Source organism: Anastrepha obliqua, chromosome 3, assembly GCF_027943255.1.
Source record: "Anastrepha obliqua isolate idAnaObli1 chromosome 3, idAnaObli1_1.0, whole genome shotgun sequence".
Taxonomy (NCBI): Eukaryota; Metazoa; Arthropoda; class Insecta; order Diptera; family Tephritidae; genus Anastrepha; species Anastrepha obliqua.
In genome coordinates this window covers 119,696,495-119,723,953 of record NC_072894.1, presented here as the reverse complement: position 1 = coordinate 119,723,953, position 27,459 = coordinate 119,696,495, and the positions used below count along the sequence as shown (strand labels likewise).

At 36.7% G+C, this 27,459-nt stretch overlaps 2 protein-coding genes across 7 annotated transcripts; one reads left to right on the top strand and one right to left on the bottom strand.

Moving 5' to 3' along the window:
- The first annotated feature begins 994 nt into the window (after positions 1 to 994).
- LOC129240226 (huntingtin-interacting protein 1) lies at positions 995 to 11,711 on the top strand. 2 transcript variants are annotated; one of them, XM_054875888.1, is made up of 9 exons: positions 995 to 1,044; positions 1,399 to 1,456; positions 1,523 to 1,944; positions 3,190 to 3,935; positions 4,719 to 4,828; positions 8,044 to 8,589; positions 10,103 to 10,559; positions 10,643 to 11,044; positions 11,117 to 11,711. In XM_054875888.1, the coding sequence occupies exons 1-9, from the start codon at positions 1,010 to 1,012 to the stop codon at positions 11,602 to 11,604; spliced, it is 3,264 nt and encodes a 1,087-aa protein (XP_054731863.1). In that variant the 5' UTR covers positions 995 to 1,009; the 3' UTR covers positions 11,605 to 11,711. The 2 variants fall into 2 exon arrangements, with proteins under 2 accessions (XP_054731863.1, XP_054731864.1); XM_054875889.1 differs by having other exon boundaries at positions 1,000 to 1,283.
- Positions 11,712 to 11,916: 205 nt separating this feature from the next.
- On the bottom strand, positions 11,917 to 27,183 carry LOC129240227 (kinesin light chain). Of its 5 annotated transcripts, none has more exons than XM_054875894.1 (6): positions 27,015 to 27,183; positions 22,751 to 23,377; positions 21,366 to 21,486; positions 20,826 to 21,305; positions 20,191 to 20,493; positions 11,917 to 12,087 (listed from the first exon to the last, which is right to left on the bottom strand). In XM_054875894.1, exons 2-6 carry the CDS (start codon positions 23,350 to 23,352, stop codon positions 12,070 to 12,072), a joined length of 1,524 nt encoding a protein of 507 aa, XP_054731869.1. In that variant the 5' UTR covers positions 23,353 to 23,377; positions 27,015 to 27,183; the 3' UTR covers positions 11,917 to 12,069. The 5 variants fall into 5 exon arrangements, with proteins under 5 accessions (XP_054731869.1, XP_054731866.1, XP_054731867.1 ...); XM_054875891.1 differs by having other exon boundaries at positions 27,023 to 27,183; XM_054875892.1 differs by lacking the exon at positions 27,015 to 27,183 and adding an exon at positions 26,844 to 26,971.
- Positions 27,184 to 27,459: the final 276 nt, after the last annotated feature.

The window sequence follows — 27,459 nt, the reverse complement described above, 5'->3', positions numbered from 1 at the left end:
TTGATTACTCTTCCTTAAATTTTAACTAAGACATAGGGCTGCCAATCACTATTTTCGAAAGCTTAAAAGCCAAATAGACAAAACTTACGCATTGCACAACATTAGCACGGCAATAACCCTACTATAATCGTCGATTACTTTCCCTTAGCATAAATTTCATGTATATATATATGTACATATATTTGAAGCGTACATTCTCTTTAGACATTTGCCCAAGCTCCTCCACAAATTTACGTTGGAAGGCTTGATGCTTTCACACATGTAGAACCTACAGATTTCTGCCGACCCCGAACGGCAGACGGTTTTTATAAGAAGTTTTTTCATAGCAAAAACACTCTTGCTGGTTTGCGTTGCCTACCAAGAGGCGAACACTTTAGAAAAAAACTTTTCTAAAATTTGAACCTGGGGTCTACCGAATGGTACTCGCGCACTCATCATTCAGATACGGAATATAATCACATATATTCGCTATGAAACAAAACTAAATATTTATACATATACCTTATTTTCATTTGTTACATAACTTATAGGGACAAATATACTATAATTACTAAAATAAAATTGGTAAACATTCATGTATAAACAAACAAAAAAAAAAATACATTGTGTGTATTTACATACTAAAATATTATATATACGAGTAAGTACATAAAAAATAAAATTTATAAATAAAAAAATAGTAATAATAACGCGACCAATGTGTATGAGAGTTTATATACAATTCCCACAACAGTCGGGTCTACATTATCGGACCGACTCATGGTTATATTCAGCCACAAACTGTCGCTCCAGCAACATTCTCCAGTCATTTATTTTTTTGTTTATTTGCTTATACGTCAATCGGCTGAACACATAATGTGTATGCTTCTACACCAACAACAATTTGAATGTATCTGTAGTATGCCAGCAAACACTGCATAGCCGAAGGTCAGCATTAGTGAAATCATTGCAAAACTTGAAATGCAATCAACCGGCAACATTGGTTTCCAGATGTTTTGTTTGTGCATATATGACTCAAACTTCGATTTCAAATTGTTTATATTGGTAGTCAATCTTATAATAAATATTTTAACCCAAAAAGATATGAGTTGGTGACTACGAAACTGTTGGGGGATTATTTGACCAATATACGTTCGTTGTGTTGAAGAATGGTATTGGAAGATAAGATAAAAAACCTATCAATGCTTTGTATGAACTAGTGTCCGTCGTGTATTTTTCGTTTCGAAAATTTACCTCAGTTCTTGTCCACATTTTCATACGATAATTGCAATAGTGCCCTAAAGGTGTGGCAAGTTTGTATATATATTTAATATATACTGTAAAAAGAAGTCTTTCCAAATACATCTGGTGCATATCCCGCTTCATTGTTCTAAATTATAATACATTTTCGCAAAATAGGGGAAAACTGCAACAACAGAAAATGGCTCCGACCTACGACAAAGAAATGTACAACATGGTAAATAAATAGAAATTTTGATTCACTTCCTGCCTATTAATATGTAAATTTTATATTTGTCTTAAGTCTGTAAGTGTTAACAAAGCATTAAATCCCATGGAGGCTCCGCTCAAAATGAAACATGCGCGTTTTATTATTATAACAACACATCGTGTTAAAGAAGCGAAATCTCTTTGGATGATTTTCACACGTCAACCACTAATGGAGAATCGCTTTACTGCGTGGAAATTTTGTCACTTACTACACAAGGTACTGCGAGAGGGACATGCAAGCACTATCAAAGATTCACAAACCCATAAAAAAATGATCTTAGAAATGGGCAAATTATGGGGGCATTTACAAGACGGAGTGGGTAATTGCATACAAGCCTATAGTAAACTAATTGTGACCAAATTAGAATTCCATGAGAAGAATATATTGTTTCCCGGTTCGCTCTTGATAGATTTTAAGGAAATCGAAAAGGCCGCTAGTGATGACATCAACATTTAGTAAGTATTAAACTAACGAAACTCAAACGAGATTATGCAGGGCTGTAAATACTATGCAAAACTAGACTAAGAGTTGTTTATTATGTACAAACTTATAATCACTCACGTAGACGAATGGCCACTATGGTGAATATTTGCCTGGTGAGTGGTTGGCTACGAAATAGGCCCCTGCTAGTTATTTTAAATTGAATCATTACCTCAAGTAATATTAGTAAGAATAACTAACATAGTCAAAAAGACCTTAAAAATTATTTACTGTTGCTGTAGAAGTTCTATAATAGAAAAAAAGCCAATTCCAATTTGATTACTCAACTTATTAAATTTCTTGTTGTTGTTGTTGTTGTATCAGCATAAACATTACCCATACTTACATACGGGGAACGCTGCTGGAGTGACAGTACTTGGGCGGATATAAATCGGGGTCGTTTCGGTAACGTAGAACCAACTGTCGTGGAAACGTATTAAATTCATCTTTCGGATTGCTATCCGTAAATTCTCTCTCTCAGGTCATTTTTTTTCCTCATAGTTCATCCATCCCAGTAAACAAATCAAATTTTTACGTATGCCAATTAGGCCAAGGAAATTAAACGCTGGCTAACTGGCACTAAGCAATTTGAACATTTACAGCCTCTTAAATCTGTTGATGTTGTTATAACATAATAAAATATTTTCCATACAATTTTGGGAAACGTTGCTGAAGTGATAGTCCTTGGCCGAATATCATTGAGTCATTGCAGTACTTTAGAACCGATTATCGTTAAAACGACCTCTTAAAACTTGCCGGTACTCGTTTAAAATTGACGAGTGGTTGCCTATGGTAATAGGGCAATGCCAGGCCAATGGAAACTAGGGGTTTTATTTTCCAGATACTCTTATAAGGTTTGGATTCCGAAGTAGAAAAACACTATTATTTCTAACTAATGGCTATGGCCATGGTGTAGCTTTGATGCACTCACGAGGCTGACTATTGTTTAAGTGTAGCGTGGCTATTGCCCTGCTTTGTGTTATCCTAGATTTAAGCCGACACTGTCCGCTCCAAATGCAATACAATATTCAGTTGTTCAGTATTGGCCGTTCTATCAACATTAGAGCAATAGAAAAAAATACCTTAGTAAGAATAAGTGCGAGTACACATATACTTATATGTTCACTGAAACTAAGCAAATAGTTTTCTCCAACACATGATTCATAGCATTTCTTAAATCGATTTTAAGCTATATAATTTAAATATCTTTCCTTTTGTAGTTTTCAGCTGTGCGTTGAAATTTTCGACTACTTGGATGATATTCTGGAAGTGCAATCGCGGGTATTTGCATCCATCAATGCATATCGCATGTCTTCCATGACGCCGCAGGGCCAGTGTCGACTAGCCCCGTTAATCACACTTATTCAGGACTCGAATCCCTTATACGATTTATGCGTACGTGTTATGTTCAAGTTGCATGATAAACTGCCAAATGATATTCTAACTGGTCATCGTGATCGTTTTCGCGAGTTGTTTTTTAAAATCAAAACCTTCTACGACAATGTTCGACCACTGCAGTATTTCTCAGATTTAATACAAGTTCCACATCTACCAGAATCTGCACCAAATTTCACATCGAAAGTAGATTTCGGCAGTTACGTGCCACCAGTAATGTACGTGCAGCCTGATCCGGAACCGGCTATGGAAAATTTGGTGGATACAAGCGTCTCACAGGAGTCAGTGAGCACACCAACCGCTACTGCATCTGATATAGTTGATAATGCAGCTCTACAAAATACTATTAGAGATTATGAATATGCATTGCAAGATGTTCAAACTGAGTTGATAACGTGTAAACAGAATTATGAAATGATGGAACGAAATTACGAACGTGAATTAAAGAGGTTGCGTAATGACATTGTGAGTTTGACAAGCGAATTGACCCATTCAAAGGAAATGTGTACAAATATGCAGGCCCTGAAAGACAGTTTGGAACAGAAATTGGTCGAAACACCTATTCTAATGCGTAAGTTGTGCAAATTACAATGTATTAAAGTAAAATTACAACAACTTCAAGGATTTATACAGGGTCTTTCAAGGTCGATTTTAATTTTATTTATTATTTTTTGTTTTTATGGTACTATTTTTTTATTATTTATTATTTTGTTAATTAGACACATATGTTGAATGGAAACTCTTTATCTGTTTTTGACCATTGTAGAGCGCCCAAAATTTATTAATAAAATATCATTACTTTCGAAGAGACCTTTTAGATGGCGATTCGAAAATTTCGATATTATTTAGGAAAGTTTCAATCATTTCACAGAAATCAGTGCAGGCATTAAATGAGACGTCCTTGGAGGTCAAATCGCTGCAAAATATCGTCAAACTATTCTTCAGCATTTTGTTAAATCATATTATATGTCGGAAATCGCTAATATCTAACCATGTAAGCAATTGACACAAAAACGTTCTTAACATATTGCAATTCATTGACGGTAAGCATCTTCAGTTTTGAATTGATTATGCGTTCCATCCTTCTTGACATATGGCCGTGAATTTTTCGTTATTCAGATACTGCACTTTTGCTTGTTTACATACCCGTTTAAATAATTTTAGTAAATTGTAGGTTTTCTAGTTAACATCTGTCAAACGAGATGCCATCCAGCTGTGTTAGCTGCCAACACTGCTAAAAAAGTACTTGAACTTGAACTTGGTGGACCCTGTATTGAGAAAATTTTACAAAAATTCACAAAATCGTTATATTACACTATATATTTCCTTATTATAACGGTCATCTTTATTACAGAGAAAGCGACAGAAGAGGAACAAAAGGCTAAAACATCAGAGGAAAAGTTTAACAAGCTGAAAGCAATGTACACCCAAATAAGAGATGAGCACATTAGTTTATTGAGACAGGTAAGACACAAATATATAGTACATATGCATATGTATTTAAATTTTTCATTTTTTGCTTTAAATCTAATGAGTAATAGGTATTTAGATTATGCACTCGGCAGACAGAAAAAAGTTCAGATACTTACCATTGCCTGAGATTGAGATTGTTACTCAAGCAGCATTCCCAAAAAATATATGGCAAATATTTTATGCTGCCTCAATAATAATTTAGAGAGGTAGGAATCTCTGGCGCCATTAACATTTATTGTATTTCGCCATTAACATTTATTGTATTACATTTATTGTACTATATAAGTAACTTTTCGCTGTCAGTGTAGTGTAAATCACCGGTCGTCTTCGTCTAGCTCATCTAACGATAGGCCCAGGAAACTTGCTGTTTCGACAGGTTGGGTCCAGGCATGTGAAAAGGTGGTTAGTATCGTGCGGAGTGCCTTCACATGCCGGACATATGTTTAGTATGTCGGGGTCGATTCTGGATGAGTAGGTGTTTGACCTGCTATAGTGTCCAGAACGGAATTGTGCCAAGGTTACGCGGGACTCTCGGGTAAGTTGGAGCTCTTCATCTGCTATGGGTGGTGGTTGGACTCCGATGACGGCTTTCGGGGGTCGGGAGCTTATGAAAGTGGTAAAAGTCTCCCGATGAATGTCGTTAATTGTCTGTCTGTACACTGTCCGATTCAGTAATTGTTGGTCTGTTTTGTCCTGGATCTCGTCCGCGTAATTGATGCGGTGCCTCCTGACGTGCCTGGGAGGGGGCTCAGGCTTAAGCAGGTGTCTGCATGGATCGGACCTGCGGTAACACCCTAACAGGAACTGTTTGCTGAGCAGTTTACAGGGAGAATATGGGCCTCGTCGTGTAGATGTTGAAGTGCGGACATTAGAAGGCATCCTGTCGCAGTCTTAATGGCAATGTTTTGATAAGTCTGTAGCTTCGTCCACTGCGATCGACTCATGACTTTCATACGTCAAAGCATTCCATTAGTCACCTTTAAGCCATGGATAAATACACACGATGCTTTCCATTTCAATTCAACCGGGCTGCTCGGGTCATGTTCTTCGATTTCGATGTAACTTAAATATGTTGCTCTCTGGTCAAAATAATGAGACACGTATTTTTTTGTTCGCCCGAAAAAAATTTTTTTTCAAGAGTTATCGGCAATTTTGTTTTTCGGCTCAAACTCGATTTTTTTTAATTATATAAGAAACAATTTTTTTTAAATGCCCATAACTTAGTCAAAAATGAACCGATTTTAATAATTCTGGGTTCAAAATGATCGTAATTACTTACACAAGCGACTTCATGTAGAAACAATTGCAAAAAAGTAGTTGAAAATTTTTTATTTAGTAAAAAAGAAAAAAAATTTAAATTTTTTCAAAATTCAATATTTCAAAAAGGGCATTTTTTTTTTTTATAACTTTTTCCAAATCAAAAAAACATCTCAAACTTTAATTGAGCTGCATGCCTAGTAGCTAAAATGCGTTGTTTTTGAGTAATGAATTTTTAAGTAAACACCCTGTTTCGCACTTTTTGTTTTTTGCAAAATAAAAAATTTTCAACTACTTTTTTGCAATTGTTTCTACATGAAGTCGCTTGTGTAAGTAATTACGATCATTTTGAACCCAAAATTATTAAAATCGGTTCATTTTTGACTAAGTTATGGGCAATTAAAAAAAATTTTCTTATATAGATTATTTCCATTTCAATTCAAAAGGGCTATTCGGGACATGTTCTTCGATTTCGATGTAACTCAAATATGTTGCTCTCTGGTCAAAATAATGAGACACGTACTTTTTTGTTCGCCCGAAAAAAATTTTTTTCAAGAGTTATCGGCAATTTTGTTTTTTGCCTCAAACTCGATTTTTTTTAATTATATAAGAAAAAAATTTTTTGAAATGCCCATAACTTAGTCAAAAATGAACCGATTTTAATAATTTTGGGTTCAAAATGATCGTAATTACTTACACAAGCGACTTCATGTAGAAACAATTGCAAAAAAGTAGTTGAAAATTTTTTATTTTGCAAAAAACAAAAAGTGCGAAACAGGGTGTTTACTTAAAAATTCATTACTCAAAAACAACGCATTTTAGCTACTAGGCATGCAGCTCAATTAAAGTTTGAGATGTTTTTTTGATTTGGAAAAAGTTATAAAAAAAAAAAAATGCCCTTTTTGAAATATTGAATTTTGAAAAAATTTAAATTTTTTTTCTTTTTTACTAAATAAAAAATTTTCAACTACTTTTTTGCAATTGTTTCTACATGAAGTCGCTTGTGTAAGTAATTACGATCATTTTGAACCCAGAATTATTAAAATCGGTTCATTTTTGACTAAGTTATGGGCATTTCAGAAAATTTTTTTCTTATATAATTAAAAAAAATCGAGTTTGAGGCAAAAAACAAAATTGCCGATAACTCTTGAAAAAAATTTTTTTCGGGCGAACAAAAAAATACGTGTCTCATTATTTTGACCAGAGAGCAACATATTTAAGTTACATCGAAATCGAAGAACATGACCCGAGCAGCCCGGTTGAATTGAAATGGAAAGCATCACACACAAAATTACTAGTGGTAGGATCTAGAATCTTATCCACGACAGTCGATTTTAAGCAACCGGAATGACCCAAATTCATAGCCGGTTAAGAACTACCATTTCAGCAACATTCCCCTAACATTTATGGTGAACATTAACGAAAAATATTGAAGCTCCAATTCAGAAAAAATAAAAAATTATATGAGGAAAACTATTATACACTATAAATCAGTATTTAATTCGGCTATGGCAGCCGGCATCCATTTAATGGTGAAAAAAATTGTTAACTTCTATTAAACATCTGTAATAAGATTTTGCAATACCGTATTCTTTAACGACCTGACTCATGAAATTTTGGTCGGCTTGGAAAAAAGAGCCTCTCATTTGTTTGCGCAAACTAATATCAACCTGACTCTAACCGGTTTCTCCAACGCATCCTTCCTCTTTCACCACCAACTGTCAAACCTCAGGATCTTTCTCTTCAGGTCTTGTAATTTTTCAAGCTTCTGCGATATACAATAGGAAGGACAAGATTATATTCTTATTTTATTTCAAGAGATATTTCAAATTTATTCCTTTTCGAGGTATAAACACTTCTTTTATTTTTCGCAGTGCCCATAGTTTTTCAAATGCATTATTTAGTATATATATTATTATTTAAATAAAGTTCTTTTCAATATTCAACAGCATGGCGAATCTACTAAAAATTTAAATCGAGAAAAACAAACGAACGGAGAACTGCAGTTCGAAGTGGAAAGGCTCAAGTCCCAAATTAGCGAAATCAAAGGTGAACTTGCAAGTAATGAAGTAATCAGCGCTGAAAAACTTGCATTAGCTACTCAAATTGAAAACATGTCTCGAGATTATCAGAAGCTGGAGCACGACCATGAAGAGTTGAGAAAAGAATACCAAAGCTTTAGCGCTAAGAAAAATAGCGAAATTTCCGAATTAACTACCAAAGCAATGCAGCTACAATCGGCAGAATCGGCAGCATTGATTGAAAGTGAATCCAAAGTTGTAAAACTTGAAGAGCAGCTCAATACATTGAATACCGCATTAACCAAAAAACAAGAGGAACACTCTGTCAGGGTGGATGAATTGCAAAGAAACTTGGACAGTAAAAATGACAATATAAATGAACTGCGAACTTTTCATGCGGAAGAGATATTGCAGAAAGTGGAAAAAATCAAAGAGCTGGAGTTAAATTTGCATACGATGGAATTAAATTTAAAGGTGCGTATATAATGTTTTGGATTTTTAACACAGAAGCAAGAAATACTAATCATATCGGTAGTCAGAGTGGTAATTTGAAATTCCGTAGCTTTTCTATTTCATTGTTGTTTTCGGTAATTCGAATACTGTACATAATGGAGGTTTTTCAAAGCCCCCACGTGAAAGTTTTTTTACTCGTTTTATAATATTAATGAAGATAATTCTGGAAAATGATTTCGGTCTATATGTCCGCTAAAGGGCCGCATTTAGGTGATTTTTTCCCATATCACCGATTTGTGACAACTTTTTCGAGCATATCACACCTTGCGTCACGAATAGTGTGCTCTATGTCGATCCCCAAACCAATTTTTCATTTTTATATACGAGCTCCTATGTCAAATTGAGCTCCTATTCATGTACATTTCTTTGGGAATATCCTACCCCGCCCCGAGTTTGTATTATTTATAATTTATTCATAATTTGCTTCAATCAAAACTAGAAGGATAACAAAGCAACAAAGAGCCATGCGTCAAGAAATGCATTAAGTGGTTGAGTAGAATGGAATAGTGATCAAATAAAATATCCGTTGAGAGATTTCAGAAAGGATTAAAAAAAAAAACTTGGTCAAGAATAAATTTTATATAAGACTTCATCAAAGCTTCGAAACTTAGCAGAAATTTGTTCAACAAAATTATGCTTTAGTGCAAGGCGAATTCATACAAGGTGATGTCGATTTTACAAAAACAACCATTTAGGTTATTGTAAAATTTCTCTGCTATACATACCTGAACGCAGAAGAGGGAAAAAAATACAAATGCTCTCACTTCGGCAATCAGGCACCAATCAGCTGATGGAACAATGCCTTGTATAGATTCGCCTTGTTTTAGTGTTTTTGAAAATATCATCTTTCTGAATGGGATAAAACTGAATTCCAAGGAGAGTAGCAAAATGCCCGTCAACCAGTTTTTCAATGTGAAAATTTAGGGAATATTGGCTACACTCGAAGATGGTAAAAAAAAATTGTATACAAGGTATGTGAATTTGAAAACAATTTGCACCTACATGCTTTCTTGGATGTTTGGCCGAGTTCTTCCTCCAGTTTGTGGCGAAGTCATAAAAACTGAGAATTTGCGATTATAAGAATTTACCTCAAAATTCAAAGTAGGTTGGGGAATTAAAAGGAATAAAAAATTTTGACCTCAGGAGGTACTATTGAATTAACTCCAAATGACGCTCAAACCAAGGTTTTATTTCTGTTATATATCTATCATGTCAATCTAGCGGATTTTAAAAAGTTTACTTTTTTTCGTAGTATTTAGAATTAAAAATAAATAATGCTTTTACTCATCACTATCGAATCTACCCCAAAGATACCCCAATAAAATCGTTTTTTTTATCCACTTTAGTTTCAATTCAATTTAAAAAAATACCACTTAGTGTGTTTTTATCTTAATATATGTAGAGAATTTTAGTATTCCTTTTTTATACAAATTTCTTATTCTAAATTCATACAAGTGCATTTATGTTGCTTTAGGACAATAAAGTGCTCGTGGCAGATCTGGAAAATGTTCAGCGTACCAACATTGAAAAAATGCAGGAATTCCGTGAGCAAATACAGAATTTAGAGGCGAAACTGAACGAAGCCAACTTAGCGACCAATTTGGAAGTCGAGGCTAAACGTAAAAGCGAAGAAAGTTATGAAAATAAAATAACTTCCTTGTATCAAAGTGTTTTGAAAACCATGGAATTTGTAACCGAAGCAAAAGTAAACGAAGTGAATCAACCGAATTTCGACAAGACAATAAAATTAATAAGTGAAATGGAAGAGTTAATACAACAAACCCATAACGCATATGGACAGTTTGTCTCAGATAAATTATTTATAGACGTTGTCACGCAAAAGACAATACTTCTGGGCTGCGTTTTTACAACACTACATGAACAGTGCCTGTTAATATATAACACAACCACCGATATAGGAAAAGGCGAGGGTGTGTACGGCAAACGGACATTTATTTTCAACAAATGCAGTTAAGTGCACATTTTTTCAATTATTGTTTACTCTCTCTTACAGACATTCATAATCAGATCAATGGCGTAAAAGATCCACTGCTATCTCTATTCCAACTAATTAAAACTAACGAAGATGTTTCCAAAATCCAACATTCCATTTCGGAAATTAAACAAAAATTAAGTGCGCTAAATGAATCTGTGACTGAACTCAACAAGGCGAATAGCAAGAATATCGATTTGGGAGATTTAGTGGAGAACGAGCTGGCCGAAATGGATAAAGCCATCGAAGAGGCTGCGGTGAAATTCGTAGAATTGCTCTCTAGTGCGCGCTCCAAAGATGACGGCATAAAACTGGAAGTGAATGAGAAAATTCTTGATGCTTGCACATCCCTAATGCACTGTATTAAGTTATTGATACGAAAGGCTAAAGCTTTGCAAGCGGAAATCGTGTCGGCCGGACGAGGTGAGTGTGCATGCGCATTTATTAAGAAATAGCTTTTATAAATCATATGCATACATACATACATTCATTTAGGAACTACTTCGATTAAGGAATTCTACAAACGTAATAGTCAATGGACGGAGGGTTTGATATCTGCTGCTAAAAGTGTAGCCAAAGGTGCCAATCTTCTCGTGGAAGCCGCTAACAAAGCTATCATATCTGAATCGGCACAAAACTTTGAAATAATCGTAGCCGCGCAAGAAATTGCCGCCTGTACAGCTCAATTGGTGATCGCGAGTAAAGTGAAGGCGCCGAAAGAGAGCCAAAAGTTGATCGACTTAACGAAAGCATCACGTGATGTGTCACAAGCGACAGGACAGGTGGTTGCCACCGTTAAGGATTGCAATCAATCCTTAGAACAGCTCCAAGAAGTAGATTTCACTAAATTAACATCGTCACAGGCAAAGACTATGGAAATGGAAATACATGTAAAAGTTTTAGAGCTGGAGCAAGCATTGCAAATGCAACGTTTGAAATTAGCGTCATTCCGACGAAAGCATTACCAAAATTCCGATGATTAAGTTTATATTTTATTTGCATAAGTATATATTTTTACATATATACAATTACTTTAAGTTGTACAGAATGTTAATAGTTTATGAGAAAAAATAAACTAAATTGATACTAACACTTGCGAGAAATAAATTAAAACGAAATCGATTGACAGTATTGTGGTATACCTGTTGCTTCATTTCATTCATTCATTCATTTAAATAGAAGACAATCGTTTATTTTCGAAATAACTCCATACATGTATTATAAAATAGAAGACGTGTTTCTCTTATTACTTTTTTATGTTATTTCATATATCTGTATTTATTCAAGCAGAAAACTTAATTTGCGTGAACAAACTTTATTAAGGAATGAGTAAATAAATATTTTTTATGGTTACTTGTGTAGAAAAACTTAATATATCTTTTATTTATTTTATTATATATGGTGAGCTTGTCTAGCGCATTGCTGTCCGGCCATCACCGCTAAACCCCTTAAGGTTTGTATCCTTTCTGAAATGATAAAAAATGCAGAAAAAAACACAAAATAAGTTGCATGTGCCAAATGTAAATGATATATTTTTATTAAATATATAAACGGTATTGGACCAGTATAATCTAAATTAGATGGAATCAGTTCAGTTAAAAACAGTTTCCCGAAAGCATTTTGAAATATTTAACGAAAATGTCGCTCCAAAAAGCATTTAAAAACTATTTAAAAAATACACAACAAATTAAATAATCAACTTAGTTTCAACCTGTCAATGCAAGCGTCACAACTTTTTTATAGTTGTATAGCATAAAACATTTGCCTAAAATTTGTGCGGAACCCTACTCTAGTAACGTAGGCCCCACTATGGAGACGCCACAGTATTATTTTTCTAGCCTACTTTAGGGCTTTTTTTAATTTATAGTTCACATGCCGATCGTAAGCTTTTTAAATTTCTGCCGATCCATTTGGCATTGTGTGAAAACATATGTGTCTTTCGAAACGTCGAGTGTGCATATCGACTAATAAAATAGAAAGGTAAAAAAAAGTGTGACGAGTGTAAGCAGAGTTTTAATGAAAGGGTTTATTTAATTTAAATACTCGCATGTTACGAATTTTCGTTTTATTTTTTCTTTCTCACTTTTCCCTTGCGAAAATTAGCAACGAAAAGAGCGATATCATCATCCGGGTTTTTCGATTTCATGTTAAATACACTACGCTAAAGAAAAGGATAAAGTTGTATCGCTGAGGAATCGCATTATCCATTCTACAGCGCTGACAGCCGAATCCCTCTGTACTGCGCCAGCTGACGTCAGACAGTATTTCGACTATGCGGAGGTAGGTGGAAATGTCATGGTGACAGTTGATAGAGATCACCTTTTTAGTTTATAAAGCGAAAGTAAAAGTTGTAAATACAAAACTTCACACCATTTAATGGTCCCCTCTCGCAAAATAACGATAAACACTTTAATTACGTGTTATTTTTTCAACTCTAATCAATTTTATAAGAATTTTTCGATCAATCAGTCTAGGTAATTTTTAAGTACAACTTTCATATTTCTGACAAAGGAAAGTGATACTAATTTATTTTTTATCCGACAAAGTTATTTATATGAAATAACGGTTCGAAACCCTTTGCTATATGAATTTTAACAGGTATTCTGAAGCAAACAAAATTTCTATTGATTTTTACTTTGTTCAAACTAACTTCTATAGTCGAACTGTTTGTGCGTCGACCCGTAAAAAACGGTAGAACTTCACCCAACCCATAGGTAGGTAGGTAAGATGGCAAGAGTACCCCAGGTACGCTACAAGTAGCACTTACGTGCCGTTTTGATACCATAAAGTGGACCACTACCTGTGAAAGGATTAAGGGAGGAGATAAGACCGTCTACAGCCATCCAGTGCTGTTGATGTAGCGGAGGAGAGAAAAGGGATCTAGGCTGGAGAATTTCATCAAGTCATCCCCAAAGGGAACGCTGAGGAATCTCAAGCGCCTAGCCGCCAAAGCCGGACATCTGCAGAGAAAGTGTTCCACAGTCTCTTTCTCTGTAGGATCCCCACAGCTTCTGCAATGAAGGTTGTACGGAATTCCAAGCTTCTCCGCGTGAGTGCCGATCACCCAGTGGCCAGTAATCACCGCAATGAGTTTGGAAATTGAATGGCGGGGGGTTCCCATCACCTTAAGCGTTCTGTTTATATCGTATTGAGGCCATAGTGCTTTTGAAATGGCACACGATGAGACAGACCTCCATCTGTCTTGCGCTTTTCTTAGAAAGAAGTTGTGTAGTTTCCCTTTAACGACGGCCAAGGGGATACCGATGTCTGAGAAGAGGGCAGCTGGACTCAGTTCTGCCGCCCCCTTCCTGACAAGCTCATCGGCAATTTCATTTCCCTCTATATTCCTGTGCCCAGGAACCCAGATGAGGGAGATGTTTTCTGCCCGTTCGAGGCGTTTGAGTTCCTCCTTACAGGAGTTCACGAGAAGAGAGCTGCAATACGGCGACGACAGTGCCTTGATTGCAGCTTGGCTATCGGAAAAAATATTTATGTCTCCCTCCCAACAGCGATCCCGAAGCATTTTGCATGCCTGCAGGATCGCGAAGACCTCTGCTTGAAAGACGCTGCTTGTCTCCGGCAGTTTATAGGAGACCGAAATGTTGGCTGCTTTGGAGTAGACCCCCGCTCCCACTCCAGACTCCATTTTGGAACCGTCAGTGAAAACAGAGGCATCTATATCCGCAACAACTCTCCCCTCTTTCCAATCTTGCCTGCTCGGAAAGATAGCCCTAGCACAACCCTTAAAACACAGTTTGCGGATGGAGAGGTCGGTGCGAACCCATTCCTGCCACAAAAAAAATACACATATTTGCCGTGAGCACCTAACTTTATGCCAACAATATTTGTGTAAACAGATTTTTTGAAATTCGGTCTCGTTAATAACTGTTGTAGCCCTGTCAAGCGCAATGAAGCTATCGGTTGTCGTCGTCTACCTCATCTAGCGGTAGGCCCACAAAGCAGGCCGTTCCGACAGGGTGGGTTGACAAGGTGCAGGATACCTTGTCATGCCAGACAAAAGTTGAGTATGTCCGGGTCAATTCAGGATAGGTACGATTTTAACCTGGTAGAATATCCAGATCGTTGTTGTGCCAGCGTCTAAAGGATTGAAAAGACATCTCAAAATGAAAATCCTGTATTAATATTCATACCCCGATTAAAATAAATAATCTCCCATATGTGACCTGCGTCTTGATGTTCTTCCACAAATGGAGAGACCTACAGTTTTAAGCCGATTCCGAACGGCAGATATTTTTATGAGGACCTTTTCCGCGACAGAAATACACTTGGAAGTTTGCCATTGCCTGCCGAGGGGCGACCACTATTAGAAAAACCTTTTTATTCATTTTGGTGTTTCACGAAGATTCGAGCCTACGTCTTCCGAATGGTGGTCACACACCAACCCTTTCAGCTACGGCGTGCATACCCCGATTAGCAACTAATTTAAAAATTTTATTCTGGCTGTAGCCATTATTAAAACCCTGAATGAATTTTCCTTATTAGCACATTCTCCACGATCGTCTCAAGCATTGGCCAACTTTTATTGCTCTGTGAAATCAATTTAACTAAATAGTTTCACAGCTATTCGGTTAAGCTTTTCCTGCAATTTGTGGTGGGCGTCCACGAATGGAGAGGCCTAATTAATTTTAATTCTAATTAAAAAGTTTAAAATTTTGGTGAAAATTTTACGAATTTCTATAAATCTATATATTTGTTGTAGAATATAAATTATAGTATCTAATAACGATCTTGAAAGTGAAATTGAAAACTTGTCTGGAATTTTGTGCACGATCCTTGACGTAATTAGTGTAAAAGCCTAGTCGATTCTCATATCTCAATTCAGAATAAGTGGGAGTTTAATCTGCTATAATATTCAGAATGTAATTGTGTCAGTTTGCAATAGGTGGCGGCGAAATTCAGGGAGTTAGAGTTTAAAAAGATGGTAATGGACTATCGATAAATGTCATTTAAAGTGTGTCACTAATTTCGTCGGAGGTTGTTTAATACAAGTCTAGATCGCGTTAGAACATAGGAACAGATAACTTCTGACGTGGCTCGAAATGTCTTCACTAGTGAAGGGCGGCGATAGGGCGACAAAGTCGCGGAAGCCGACGGACTGCAGAATTCAAATATGGCGGTAATCTAGATGCATCAGCTTTTATGCAAAATATGGTTGGATAAATTCATGCCAACTAGGCTTTGATATTCCTGCTGGATAAAGAAGCGAAGCGAATGGGTCTGGTGGTAAACGAGGACAACACGAAGTACCCGCCTGTAATCGCTCATTCGTCTCGACACCCATGTCACTGTTGACTATTGCAGTTATCGCGTCAATCAAGAAGAAGAACATTATGCGCCCCTTACTCTTTTTTGGTAAGCTTGAATGCCAAAGATCATGGAGCGTATTAAAGTCATACTGAGTAGCGCCCATGCCGGACAGCATGGAGTAGATATATACAGGGTTTGATTGAAAAGTAATGAGCCATCCCGCGCGGAGCATCTGCCAAGCGATCTACCGAATCGGCTGATGGGGGAAAATTATCGTTGGACCTTCCCCTTCCACTAGAAACCGGTCCCAGTTCGCTGGCAACAGCGGTGCAGTCAACATCACTCCGCGCGTAAAAGCTGTTTTAAAAGTGTGTTAGGATTTTGCAGTGGCGAAAATGCAGCGATCGTTGGAGCAACGTTACTCGATCAAATTTTGCGTAAAGCTAAACAAAACGAGTACCGAAACCATTGGGCTACTCAAGGAGGCTTACGGGGACCAATCTCTGCCCAGTGCCCAGGTAAAACGGTGGCGCAAGTCGTTCAAGGAAGGCCGGAAGGACAATTGGACCCTTCATCACGACAATGCGCTGGCGCACACCGCCTTCCTCTGCACCTCTGCATTGGCGAAGATGGGGGTTCCAGTGCTTCCCCACCCTCCCTACAGCCCAGACCTGTCCCCTCCGGACTTCTTCTTGTTCCCGCGCCTGAAAAGAAAGCTGAAGGGGAGGCGTTTCGACTCCATCGAGGCGATCCAAAAACCTGTGACAGCCGAATTGAACGCGATTCCGGCTGATGAGTTTAAAAAATGTTTCCTGCAGTGGAAGGAGCACTACCAGCGGCGTATTGAGGCTCAAGGGTCCTATTTTGAAGAATATTAGTTGTATATGCCAAAAGGTTTAATAAAACTGCTTTAAAAAAATAAGGCTCATTACTTTTCAATCAAACCCTGTATATATGTATATATTTTTCCTTGTTCACTCCTCTCGGCAGCATAAGTCCTCGACAAGACTTAGTCTTGCGTTGGTTTCGTTAATCTTTTTTTGATTTCTGACAGAGTAGGCGGTTAGCCTGCCGCCCATCTGTCGTTGCTTAGGAACAACGCCTTCTTACTGATTGGAGCGCCATCTGTGCCTCACATTTTTCAGGCAGAAGGATCGCACAGATGGTTCTCTCTAAATTTGGGAAGTACGAGGACCGTGCTTTACGTGGGATTCGAACCCAACCTCTGGGATGGCAGGCTAGTGCACTTACGCTAGACTACCGAGCCCACATGGAGTATATATACCTTAAATATTTTTAGCTTGACTGGATATGCTATGCCCTGCGGTCGATGACTTAAGGCTCATACACAAAAGTGGCCCATCAAGAAGATCTTCACTTTTATTATGGGGCTCTTAGGACCAAGGATATAGCTTCTCAATGACTCGAAAAGTTTGCTGTCAGGAAAAAAATATACATGCATACATATATGTTTAGTATGTTTAGAAGTGGAACTAGGTAACAAATGTGTGATGAAAAATATATAAGTAAATAATTTTTTTTTTTAATTTTAACAGCGTGAAGTGCCAATTAATTTGAAATGAGTTAATTTAGTTTAACACTTGTTTTCATAACAATTCACGTAGTACAACAAATGTATGTAAAAGAAGTTAAGAAGACAGAAGAGAAACGAGCTCCAGCTTTCTCGTGAGACACGTGTAACACTGGCACAATTTCGTTCTGGATATTGTAGCACGTTAAACTCCTACATATCCAGAATCGACCCGGACATACCAAACATATGTCCGGCATGTGAAGACACCCCGCACGACACTAACAACCTTTTCACATGCCCCCTAAAACCGCATGTTTCCTGGGCCTACCTCTAGATGAGCTAGACGAAGACGATCGGTGATATGCCCGACACTGGCGGGGCTACTTTTACTGTTAACAAACAAACAAGAAATGAGCTCGGATTGTGCATTAGTAACGCAATTAAACATGAAAACAAAGCAATGAATGATAGATACATGGAAAATAAAATAAGCTGATGAGTTAGTAGAAAAGCGTATATAAATATCTATAAAGAGCTAAAGAAACGGATATTTTTAGAGGTGTAGAAAGTCAAAATCATTTGAGTTTGTGGTAACATTTGCCCCATTTTTACTGACTTTTTCTTGATGTTATGGGGTTTCGAAAACTTCGTGAAGATTGTGCCCATTCAAATACAGGGATTTTGCATACCACCATTTGACGGTAAAACCGTGGCTTGAACTTTTTTACTAGAAAGTAAAAGTTCTTCGGGTTTATATCTTTAATTAAAAATTTGCCAAAGCGGCCGCCGTAGCCGAATGCGTTTGTGCGTGACTACCATTGCGTAGATTCGAATCTCCACGTATGAAACACCAAACTGATAGAAAAAGATTTATCTAATAGCGGTTGCCCCTCGACAGGCAATGACAAACCTCCGAGTGTATTTCTGCCAAGAAAAAGCTTCTCCTAAAATATCTGCCGTTCGGAGTCGGCTTAAAAGCTGTAGGTCTCTCCATTTGCGGAATAACATCAAGACGCACGCCACAAATAGGAGGAGCTCGGCTAAATACTTAATAAAGGGTGTAATACAGGAGTAAAATATACAGGATCCGGCACTTCAGACCGCTCGCGCAGCTGCTGCTGTTAATTGGCTAAATGACAGCCCAGAGTATTGTTTATAAGCGCGCGGAAACATTTTGCCGAGAGTAAACGCAAAAAAGAAAATCAGTAATGGATTTCAAACGTAATAGTGTGATTGCATTATATTTGGCTTGAAAATCACAAGCAGCGAATGTTCGTGAGCTCGAGCACCTTAAAATAAATAAAATTTTTATTTATCGCACCATTACTCGTTACAATGATAGTGGTAGCATCGCGAAACATTATGGAGGTGGTCATCAAAAGACTGCAACGTCACGTGAAATGGTTCAAAATGTGAAGAAGGGACTTGAACGAAATCCCCGACGAAGTGCCAATCAAATGGCGAAAGAACTGAAAATATCTGACCGTAACATCCGCCGCATACTGAGAAATGATTTCAAAGTCAAGCCTTACAAGATCCAAAAGGCGCATGATCTTACACCAAAGCAGCAACAAGTCAGACTTGAGAGAGCGAAGGAGTTGCTTTACTTAGCTGAACATTGTGTTTTCTGAGGAGAAAATTTTTCAAATTAAGCGAACCCAAAACGATAGGATTAATTTGACCGACCGTCCATACGAGAATTTGAGTCATCGATTGGCCACCAGGAGGCAGCACCCGCCACAGGTAATGGTTTGGGCCGCTGTAACCGCAGATGGGCGCTCTCCAATCGTTTTCATCGAGCCTGGCGTCAAGGTAAATGCGAAATATTATCGGGAAAGTATTCTGGGTGTGACTTTGAAGTCGTGGGCAGACAATCATTTTGGTGGCGGTCCATGGACGTTTCAACAGGGCTCGGTACCGGCTCACAAAGCTCGAGTGAACCAAGAATGGGTAAAAAACAACGTTCCGAACTTCATAACGTTCACTCAATGGCTCTCAAATTCAGCAGACGCGATTTCGATGGATTATTCTCTTTGGGCCATTTCGGAAAGGAAGGTCCGAACTAGAAGATTCACCAGTCTCGAGGCGCTGAAAAAAGGCCATTGTCTGCGAGTGGGCCATACTACCTGAAAGTTACATTCGGGCAGCTTGCAATTCGTTTCTGGACCGTCTCAAGGCCATAGTTAAGCAAAAAGGTGGTTATATCGAGCAAAAGTAAATTGAGTTTAATTTTGTATTATTTCCACATATTTTTTACTTTGAATTGAATAAAAGTAATTTTCCAAACTAAATGTATGGCCTTTTTAATTGGTTACACTTCGAGTGCCGGACCCTGTATATAGCAGAAATGTCAGAATTGTGGATTTTCAGAGAGTTCTATATGTTTAAAAAACGTCACAGAGAAAAATTAATTAAAAATATCAAAAAAGAGAAATGCAAATTAAGAGGTTAAATGTTTAAAAAAATATGTTAATGAGAATAAGAAGCGTACGAAACAAGATGCCTAAAATGATATGAAATTAAAGAGAACCAATGTAAATAAGAAATAAAAAAGTATTAGAATAATAAAAGAAAATTAGCATGCAAAATGAAAAAATTAAAAATAAATATGAATGGCAACTAAAAAGTTATAAATTTGTACAAAATCGATGAAGTTATTCCGAATGAAGGAAAAAGCCGTGTAAATAATAAAAAAATAATAATTGAATTAAACAAAAAACTGCATCCCACGACATAATTTTCTATTTATCTGCAATTTGAAAATTACCTCATCATTGTCAGCATCTTCTTTGAAATGTCTTGAGCGCCGCTTTTCGCCGCTGGTGAGCAATATTGCAACTTTGGTTTGTTTCGCTAAATCTAGTGCTTCTTTTTTGCTACGCAACGCACAGTCCTCCAGTGTTTCGGCTGCCTCGAACATGCCCTGTCGCCGGTACAGAGCACCGAGATTCTTTAGTGTTGTTGTAACTGTTGGAGAATCGACTTTCGCCGCCTTATGCCAGCCACCATATTCGCCATATGGTGTATTATCACGATTATCATATTTATGTTCTTCACGTTCCTCAGCCACCTAACAAAAATCGATTTCAAAGTAATTCCAATAGCATTTACACAGGCTACACAATGTATATATCAATCTTAGTATGCAATTGAAGAAATATAAACAATTAAAATCAGAACCTCCCGCCACTTAGAAAAAAAGAACAACATTATGCATTCGCACATGTCCATTTAAGTTGAGTAATGGTAAACTCATACATAATTGTATTACTATAAAACACGCTGTTAGGCGCAAACACGACTTTTTCCTTTTTTTTTTGTTTTGTTGATTCGTTTGCAAAGCGTTGCTTAAGCTTTTTTGCTGCCTTTGTGTTTAAACGATTAGCTACAAAATATACTTACCTGCCAGATAGGCTTATTTTTGCTGTCAATGGCACCAAACTCGCGTTCGTGTGCACGGGTTAAGACTTGTTTATAGAGGATTTCAGCTTCTGTATATTTGCCTTGTTTCAGATAGCAGCTGGCCAGATTGTTTTTAGTTTTGGCTACATTCGAATCATCTGGGCCGAGTTTCGATTCGTAAATCTCTAATGCACGTTGGTAATACTTTTCGACTTCGTCGTATTTTCCCTGATTTTGACATAATAATGCCAAATTATTCAGCTGCTTCGCCACATCTGGGTGATCCTTTCCAAGCACTTTTTCTCGAATTTCCAATGCACGTTTACATAGTGGTTCTGCGTCTTTATATTTGCCACGCTTGCCATATAAAACGGCCAAATTATTTAGGGTTGCAGCAACGGCTGGATGATTTTCCCCTAATGTTTTGCCTCGGATAGACAGCGCATCGTTGAGTAGATTTGCTGCTTCTTTGTATTTGTTCTAATACATACATGGAAAAATACATTATAAAATTTCATTTTAACACTCATTTGTGCTCACCTGATCGCGATAGACTAAGGCTAGAATATTCAACATTGTAGCTACGTCAGGGTGGTCGTGACCACTAGTCCTCTCCAAATCCTCAAGTGCTTGTTTGCAAAGCGGTACCGCCACTTCATACCTGAAATTATTAAATATGTTTAAATTTTCATCCATATTTTTATATTACTTGCATACTAGGAGCATATACATAAATATGTACATATGTATGTAATGCATGCATGTATTTTGTTCAGATAATTTCGTTTTTTTTTTCATCCAAGGCGCATTCATTAAAGGTGGCGGCACTAGACCAACAACAAAAAGTTGTGTACGTTTGATTGTCAAACAAAGTGTTGGCAAAGTAGAAAACAAAACTTTAATTTGCTTTGTTTCATTCTGGGCTGAGAGCCACATGGACACGGCGAAAGACAAAAAAAAAAAAAAAACAAATCAGCTGATTTACCGATACCACCATTAATCGATTCGCCTTCGTATTATCTAATATTTTTATGACGGCTAGTCATAGTGGCGAGTGGCTCAATTTAAAAGCCAAATTCAATCAATTACATAGATATTAACAAGCAAATATACCATCAATACAGGTAATGGATCTCGGCGACAATCCCCACCACAAAACATCAACACCTCAGCGGTTAAATTATGCATATATGTGCTTTTCGCTCATGAAAAATTTCTCATAAAAGACCACTTACCTCCGAACGGTCTGCTAAAAAATTTCCCGCTTTCGTTATAACACACTTGGTTCGGGGCCTTTAACAATAGCCACTTTTTCTGTAACTCTAATAATGTCGTTGGCGTTACCGATATTTCAACTTTAATAATTTATAAACCTGATTGGATACGAGCAAACGATTTCAGAAAGATTTAGAATAATTGAATAGCACATATTTCAATTGGATTAAAGTTCAACTATTGGCATACGTACATATGTACATCTTGCTTTTTCTGAGCTAGCTTTCGCCAATTAGAAACACTGCCTATACTATAATACGTAAGTAATCGGGAGGCGTATTTGTCGAAGCAAAACCGGAAATAGCCATACATGCGCTTGTATTATTTGTTGTATTCGTAAATATCTACTAATTACTCTGATTAATATCTCTAGACCTAATATGTGCTCCGAAAGCTACAATACACCTTACAAGCATACATGCCGGGTTGTTTTGCAGCGAAAAGCCGGTTAATATTCCTGCTGTTGAAATTCCCTCAATTATCCCATTTCTCTACGCCACATTTTGCTCTCACCTATGCTCAATTTACTCATTTTACATTTGCTTACAAGAAATTATGTTTTGAACTCAATGAACCCATTGTACACATTAAGGTATGTACGTATGTAGGTACATATACATATATGTAAATACATTCAAAAACATACACACCTGCCTTGTGAGGCATACTGAATCACCAAATTATGCAAAGTACGCAAACGTGCTGGTATCTCATAACCAGCGGTCTGATTGGCAAATTGACTTGGCGGTGTCGGCGACATGTTATTTCGCTCATCAGTCTCCTCATCGGGAAATAGTTCGACGACTGGATCGGTACGTGATTTTTCACATGAATCTTCTTGTTCTTGATTATCATCATACTTCTTTACGGATGCCATGAATTCTAGATGCTTCTTTTCCTCTTCTAATTGTGCAACCAACTGTTCAGATGCTTGGAATTTTTGTTGTGTATTGGCGAGTTCGTCACGCAACCAAGCATTTTCCTGATGCAAACGTCGCACCTGTGTTTTTAACTTTTGTTTTTCGGCCTCGATATTTTGCAAATGCGAGGCTAAGGCCATCATTACCTGCGCCTCAGACAACCCCAATTCAATATGTTCAATATTTTTACGCACAATATCTGACTTTTCATTGTCCCGATGCGCTTCCCCCATTCCAGTCATCAGGGAGACATGTTCCACACGCAAGGCCTCGAGGCCTTGTAGCACTGTTTTGGTGTTGCTAATTATTTCATCTTGTGTCATTTGAGTCATCTTGCCAATGCTTTCGATTTTGCGTCTGAAAAAATGTAGGTATAAAAAATTAAGGATACATTTAAATTGCAGTTGTGCAAAGGAACATACGTGTATATGTATGTGTGTACATTGAAAAATAGTATGATTAATGCTTGCGTATATTTTGCTTACTACCATAATCTATGCACAATCCAAAAACTTATAATTTCAGTAATGCACACATAATCTAATGTATCTGAGAAGCAAGTTCTTAATCATACTTACATTCTATAGGTTCTAATTGCTTTAGATGCTATCATTTTGTAAAAAAAGTATTATTTTCAGCAGCCAATATTTTTCACCGTCCGTAAGCGCGTACATTTCCACTATCTCTGTGTGTACACATGTCCAGAAATCAATAATCTTCTTAGCATATTTACCAATAATCTGCACATGCGCAATATCAACATGACGTCATTTTCAACCCCAAAACATTATATTGGGCAAAGGAAAATTAAGCTAAACTAAATGTATGTAATTCAAAACTCTTGGTCGTATTGTATTAAAAAAAAATTTCAAATTTAGAGCTATTGAATATATGATTTTCAAAGTACCAAAATAAATTGGTGTAAAAAAAAATAAATAAAACTCGCTCAAATAATATCCAATGGAGAAACTGCAGTTTCATGCGCTCAAAGCCGAGAGGCGGCAGTTACCTTACTACAAATGGGAGTGTAAATATACGGCAGTAAAAAAGCAAGGTGGGTATTTCTAGGGCTCGGTGGATCCATATAATTTCGACTCGCCCATAACTCAGTCACAATATATTGTAATATAATCTAATAAGATGATACTAGATGTCTGCCGAATTTTGAACCATTCAAGAAAGGAATTGACATGCCTAGATTTCTTTAGGCGCACTCGGCCAATTATTATCTGATTTTAGCTAAACCAACGACATAAAAAAGGTAGCAGTGGCAGTAGATTTTGCATGTACAAACTTATGTCGTTGGTTTAGCTAAAAGATGTTGCATGTACCAACTACATTTCTATAAGCATTCCGATGGCAGCCGGAATGACTCGGGTTTTTCCCGACCAAGGGCTGCCGCCCCAGTAAACTAGCCCTGTCTAGTGTACCGCATCCCACCACATTTGTATAAGTTTCAGCTGGTTAATGGAACTGTTTCTCATTTGATGGGTAGTTTTAAGCTTTGGAATCCTAGCGTCACTGAGCAACTAGTATTTCAAATTCAATGAAAAATTTTGATTTGTAATAGCCATTTAATTTAATGCCATTATTTTTGTCTTTTTATTATAGTAGGTTAAACGGCCGGAAGGTCACGTCCCACGATGCCATCGGGGTGACCCGGATTTATATTCAGTCAAGGACAGTCACTTCATGAGCATTTGCTTCTAGTCTCTGTTCCATTTGTGGAACAACATCAAGACGCACGCCACAAATAGGAGGAGGAGCTCGGCCAAACATTTACTATGTCACATTGACATATTTATACTGTTACAAGAATGTGAAATCGTCCCCTTTCTGTGTTAACCTCGTATCTACAAAATCATAATTTTCAGTAAATCGATAAAAATGTTTAGAATTACTTAACTTCTATGAAAAGTTATAACTTATTTGATACGATACTTATACTCGTAGTAGATACGAGCTTTTTGAATTCGAACATGTAGATACGAGAAAAATCGAAATGCTCTGAAAAAAATTCTATAATCATTATGAACATTGTATGTTTTGTTTTACGTAACAGGAGTGCTAAGGAGTGTTTTTCACTAAAAATCTCAATTTCGAAAAAAAAGAAGTTACGAGGTTAATACAGAAAGGGGACGAAATACTTCAACTGTATTTGGTCGTTTCCTATGTCGTAAAAATATATGCAATGATTGCGGTTGTTATTGAACAGAGACTAATACATATGCCATTAAATGAACCAGCTAGTATTATATAATATACAGGGTGGCTGATGAAAGCCGCTACCAAAAAAAAATTGAATAACTTTTTTTTCTTTTTAAGTTATATGTTCCATTTTTGTTTTAATTTGCAGATTGATCTTTAAAATTTATTAAAATGGATAACTGGGACACGCAAACAAGCCTTATTTTTTTGAAGAAAATGGTCACACCGTTACGGTTACTGGAGACCGTTATTTGAAAATGCTGAAAGAATTTTTCTATCCAGAACTACGCCGAAAGAGAATTCCTTTCAACTCTATGTGGTTTCAACAAGATGGGGCAACGTCTCATATAGCCCAGACTGTTATGACAGAGTTGCGACGAAAATTTCCCAATAAACTGATTTCAAGAAACTCCGAATTTCGTTGGCCCCCCAGGTCGCCTGACCTTACTGCACCTGACTTTTTCTTGTGGGGTTTATGTAAACAAGAAATTTATAAAACAAAGCCAACAAATTTGGATGAACTAAAACAATCCATTCGGGCAACAATTGCGGCTATTCCTGTCGCAACTCTCAAAGCAGCAATGAACAACTTTTTACTAAGATGCCGCACTTGTGTCAACGAGCATGGGGGGCATTTAAATTCAATTATTTTTAAAACTAGTTAAGCTACATTTAATAAAATTTAATGACCTTCAACTTGAAAAAAAATTAATGAATTCCATACACTAAAAAAAAAGTTATTTGAGTTTCTTAATGTAGCAAAATTCATCAGCCACCCTGTATTTTTTTTCATCCGGTATTCAAAAGTGTATTTGACTCTTCCTTAGACATCCCGATATAAATATGGGATGAAATATGTATACTTTAACATACCTACAACTATTAATATTACTTATCCGTTAGAACTGGTATAAAAAGTATAAATTATAAATAATAAATTATTATATAAATAACTTTCTGACTGTGTGAAGACTCACAACTTTAATTGATCCACTATTTAAGGAGCTAATGAAAGTTTTGTTTTGTCTTCTTGGACTTTGTTGAAGAGTAATTGAGTTTACGGCTTTAACTTTTACGTATGTATAAGTGCGAAGTGTGGTAATTTATTTCTGAGAAGTTAGTTAGCACTCGGGAACGGGTAAGCTGGGCAAAGCTAGAATCGTTGTGCAGATTACTGTTACTCTAGCGAAGGTCTATTTTCACCTAAGATGTGGAAAGGCTGTGCTAATTTGACATCTTATTTACCGTGCATGTTTTTTTAAGCTTCTTTAAGTTGATCAGCAGTGATCATTAGAGTTGAATTTCATTTTGGAACTTACTTTTAAACGTCCGTAAGTATAACCCTGCCTTTATATGTCTTGCGTTGAAGTAAAAGTAATGAAACTAGATAGGCACTTGAGCATAATATCCACTTTTTTGTATGTAATTGTCAATACATATGGGAGGAATGGTTAAAACATCTTGGCCGACACTGGCTGAGCACACTTTCACAGTGACTAAATCCGTAACGAGCTTTAGATTCATTTTGCAATACGTAAGTACATGCATATGTATGTATGATGAACATATTTATATGTACATAAGCATTTATAGCAAACGTATATATCATACATACCCCCAAGTTTCGTCTTTTGCTAAAAAACAATTTGTTCATAATATGTGCATTATTTCACTAATGACTCATTAAATCTTGTTAATTCATTTTCTCTATTCCCAAATGAGCCAATTGCTGTTGTGATGTGACAAAACAGATATGACACTAAATAGTGGAAATAAAGTATCGTACAATTTTACCTGCAGCAAGAGTCGAATGAAATCTCTTTATATAAACCAATGAAAACTCTATTGTTTTATTAGTTTTGTGTAGAATAACTTATTTTCTTCGAAAACACTTAGACGTTCCAAAAAAGTTTCGACCGAAATTTATGGAACGAACTAACTTGACTGCACCTTAGGGTAATCGAATACCTCTGTAACGAGCATATTAAGTCATTTATCATCAAAAAGAGTTGCCAAGAGCTCCGAAGCATAAAAAAAGCTCATTATGGATTAATTCCCATTTATCTTTTATAAAGTGGACGTACAACGTAAGATGCAAGCTTTTAATTTCCCAAAAAAATAAATTAGTAAAAAAATTAATTTTTTTCGTAAAACTAATCTCTTTGTCTAATTTCAATACCTACTTTTCGATATGAATACTTAACATTTACGAAGACAACTTGAGTCGATTT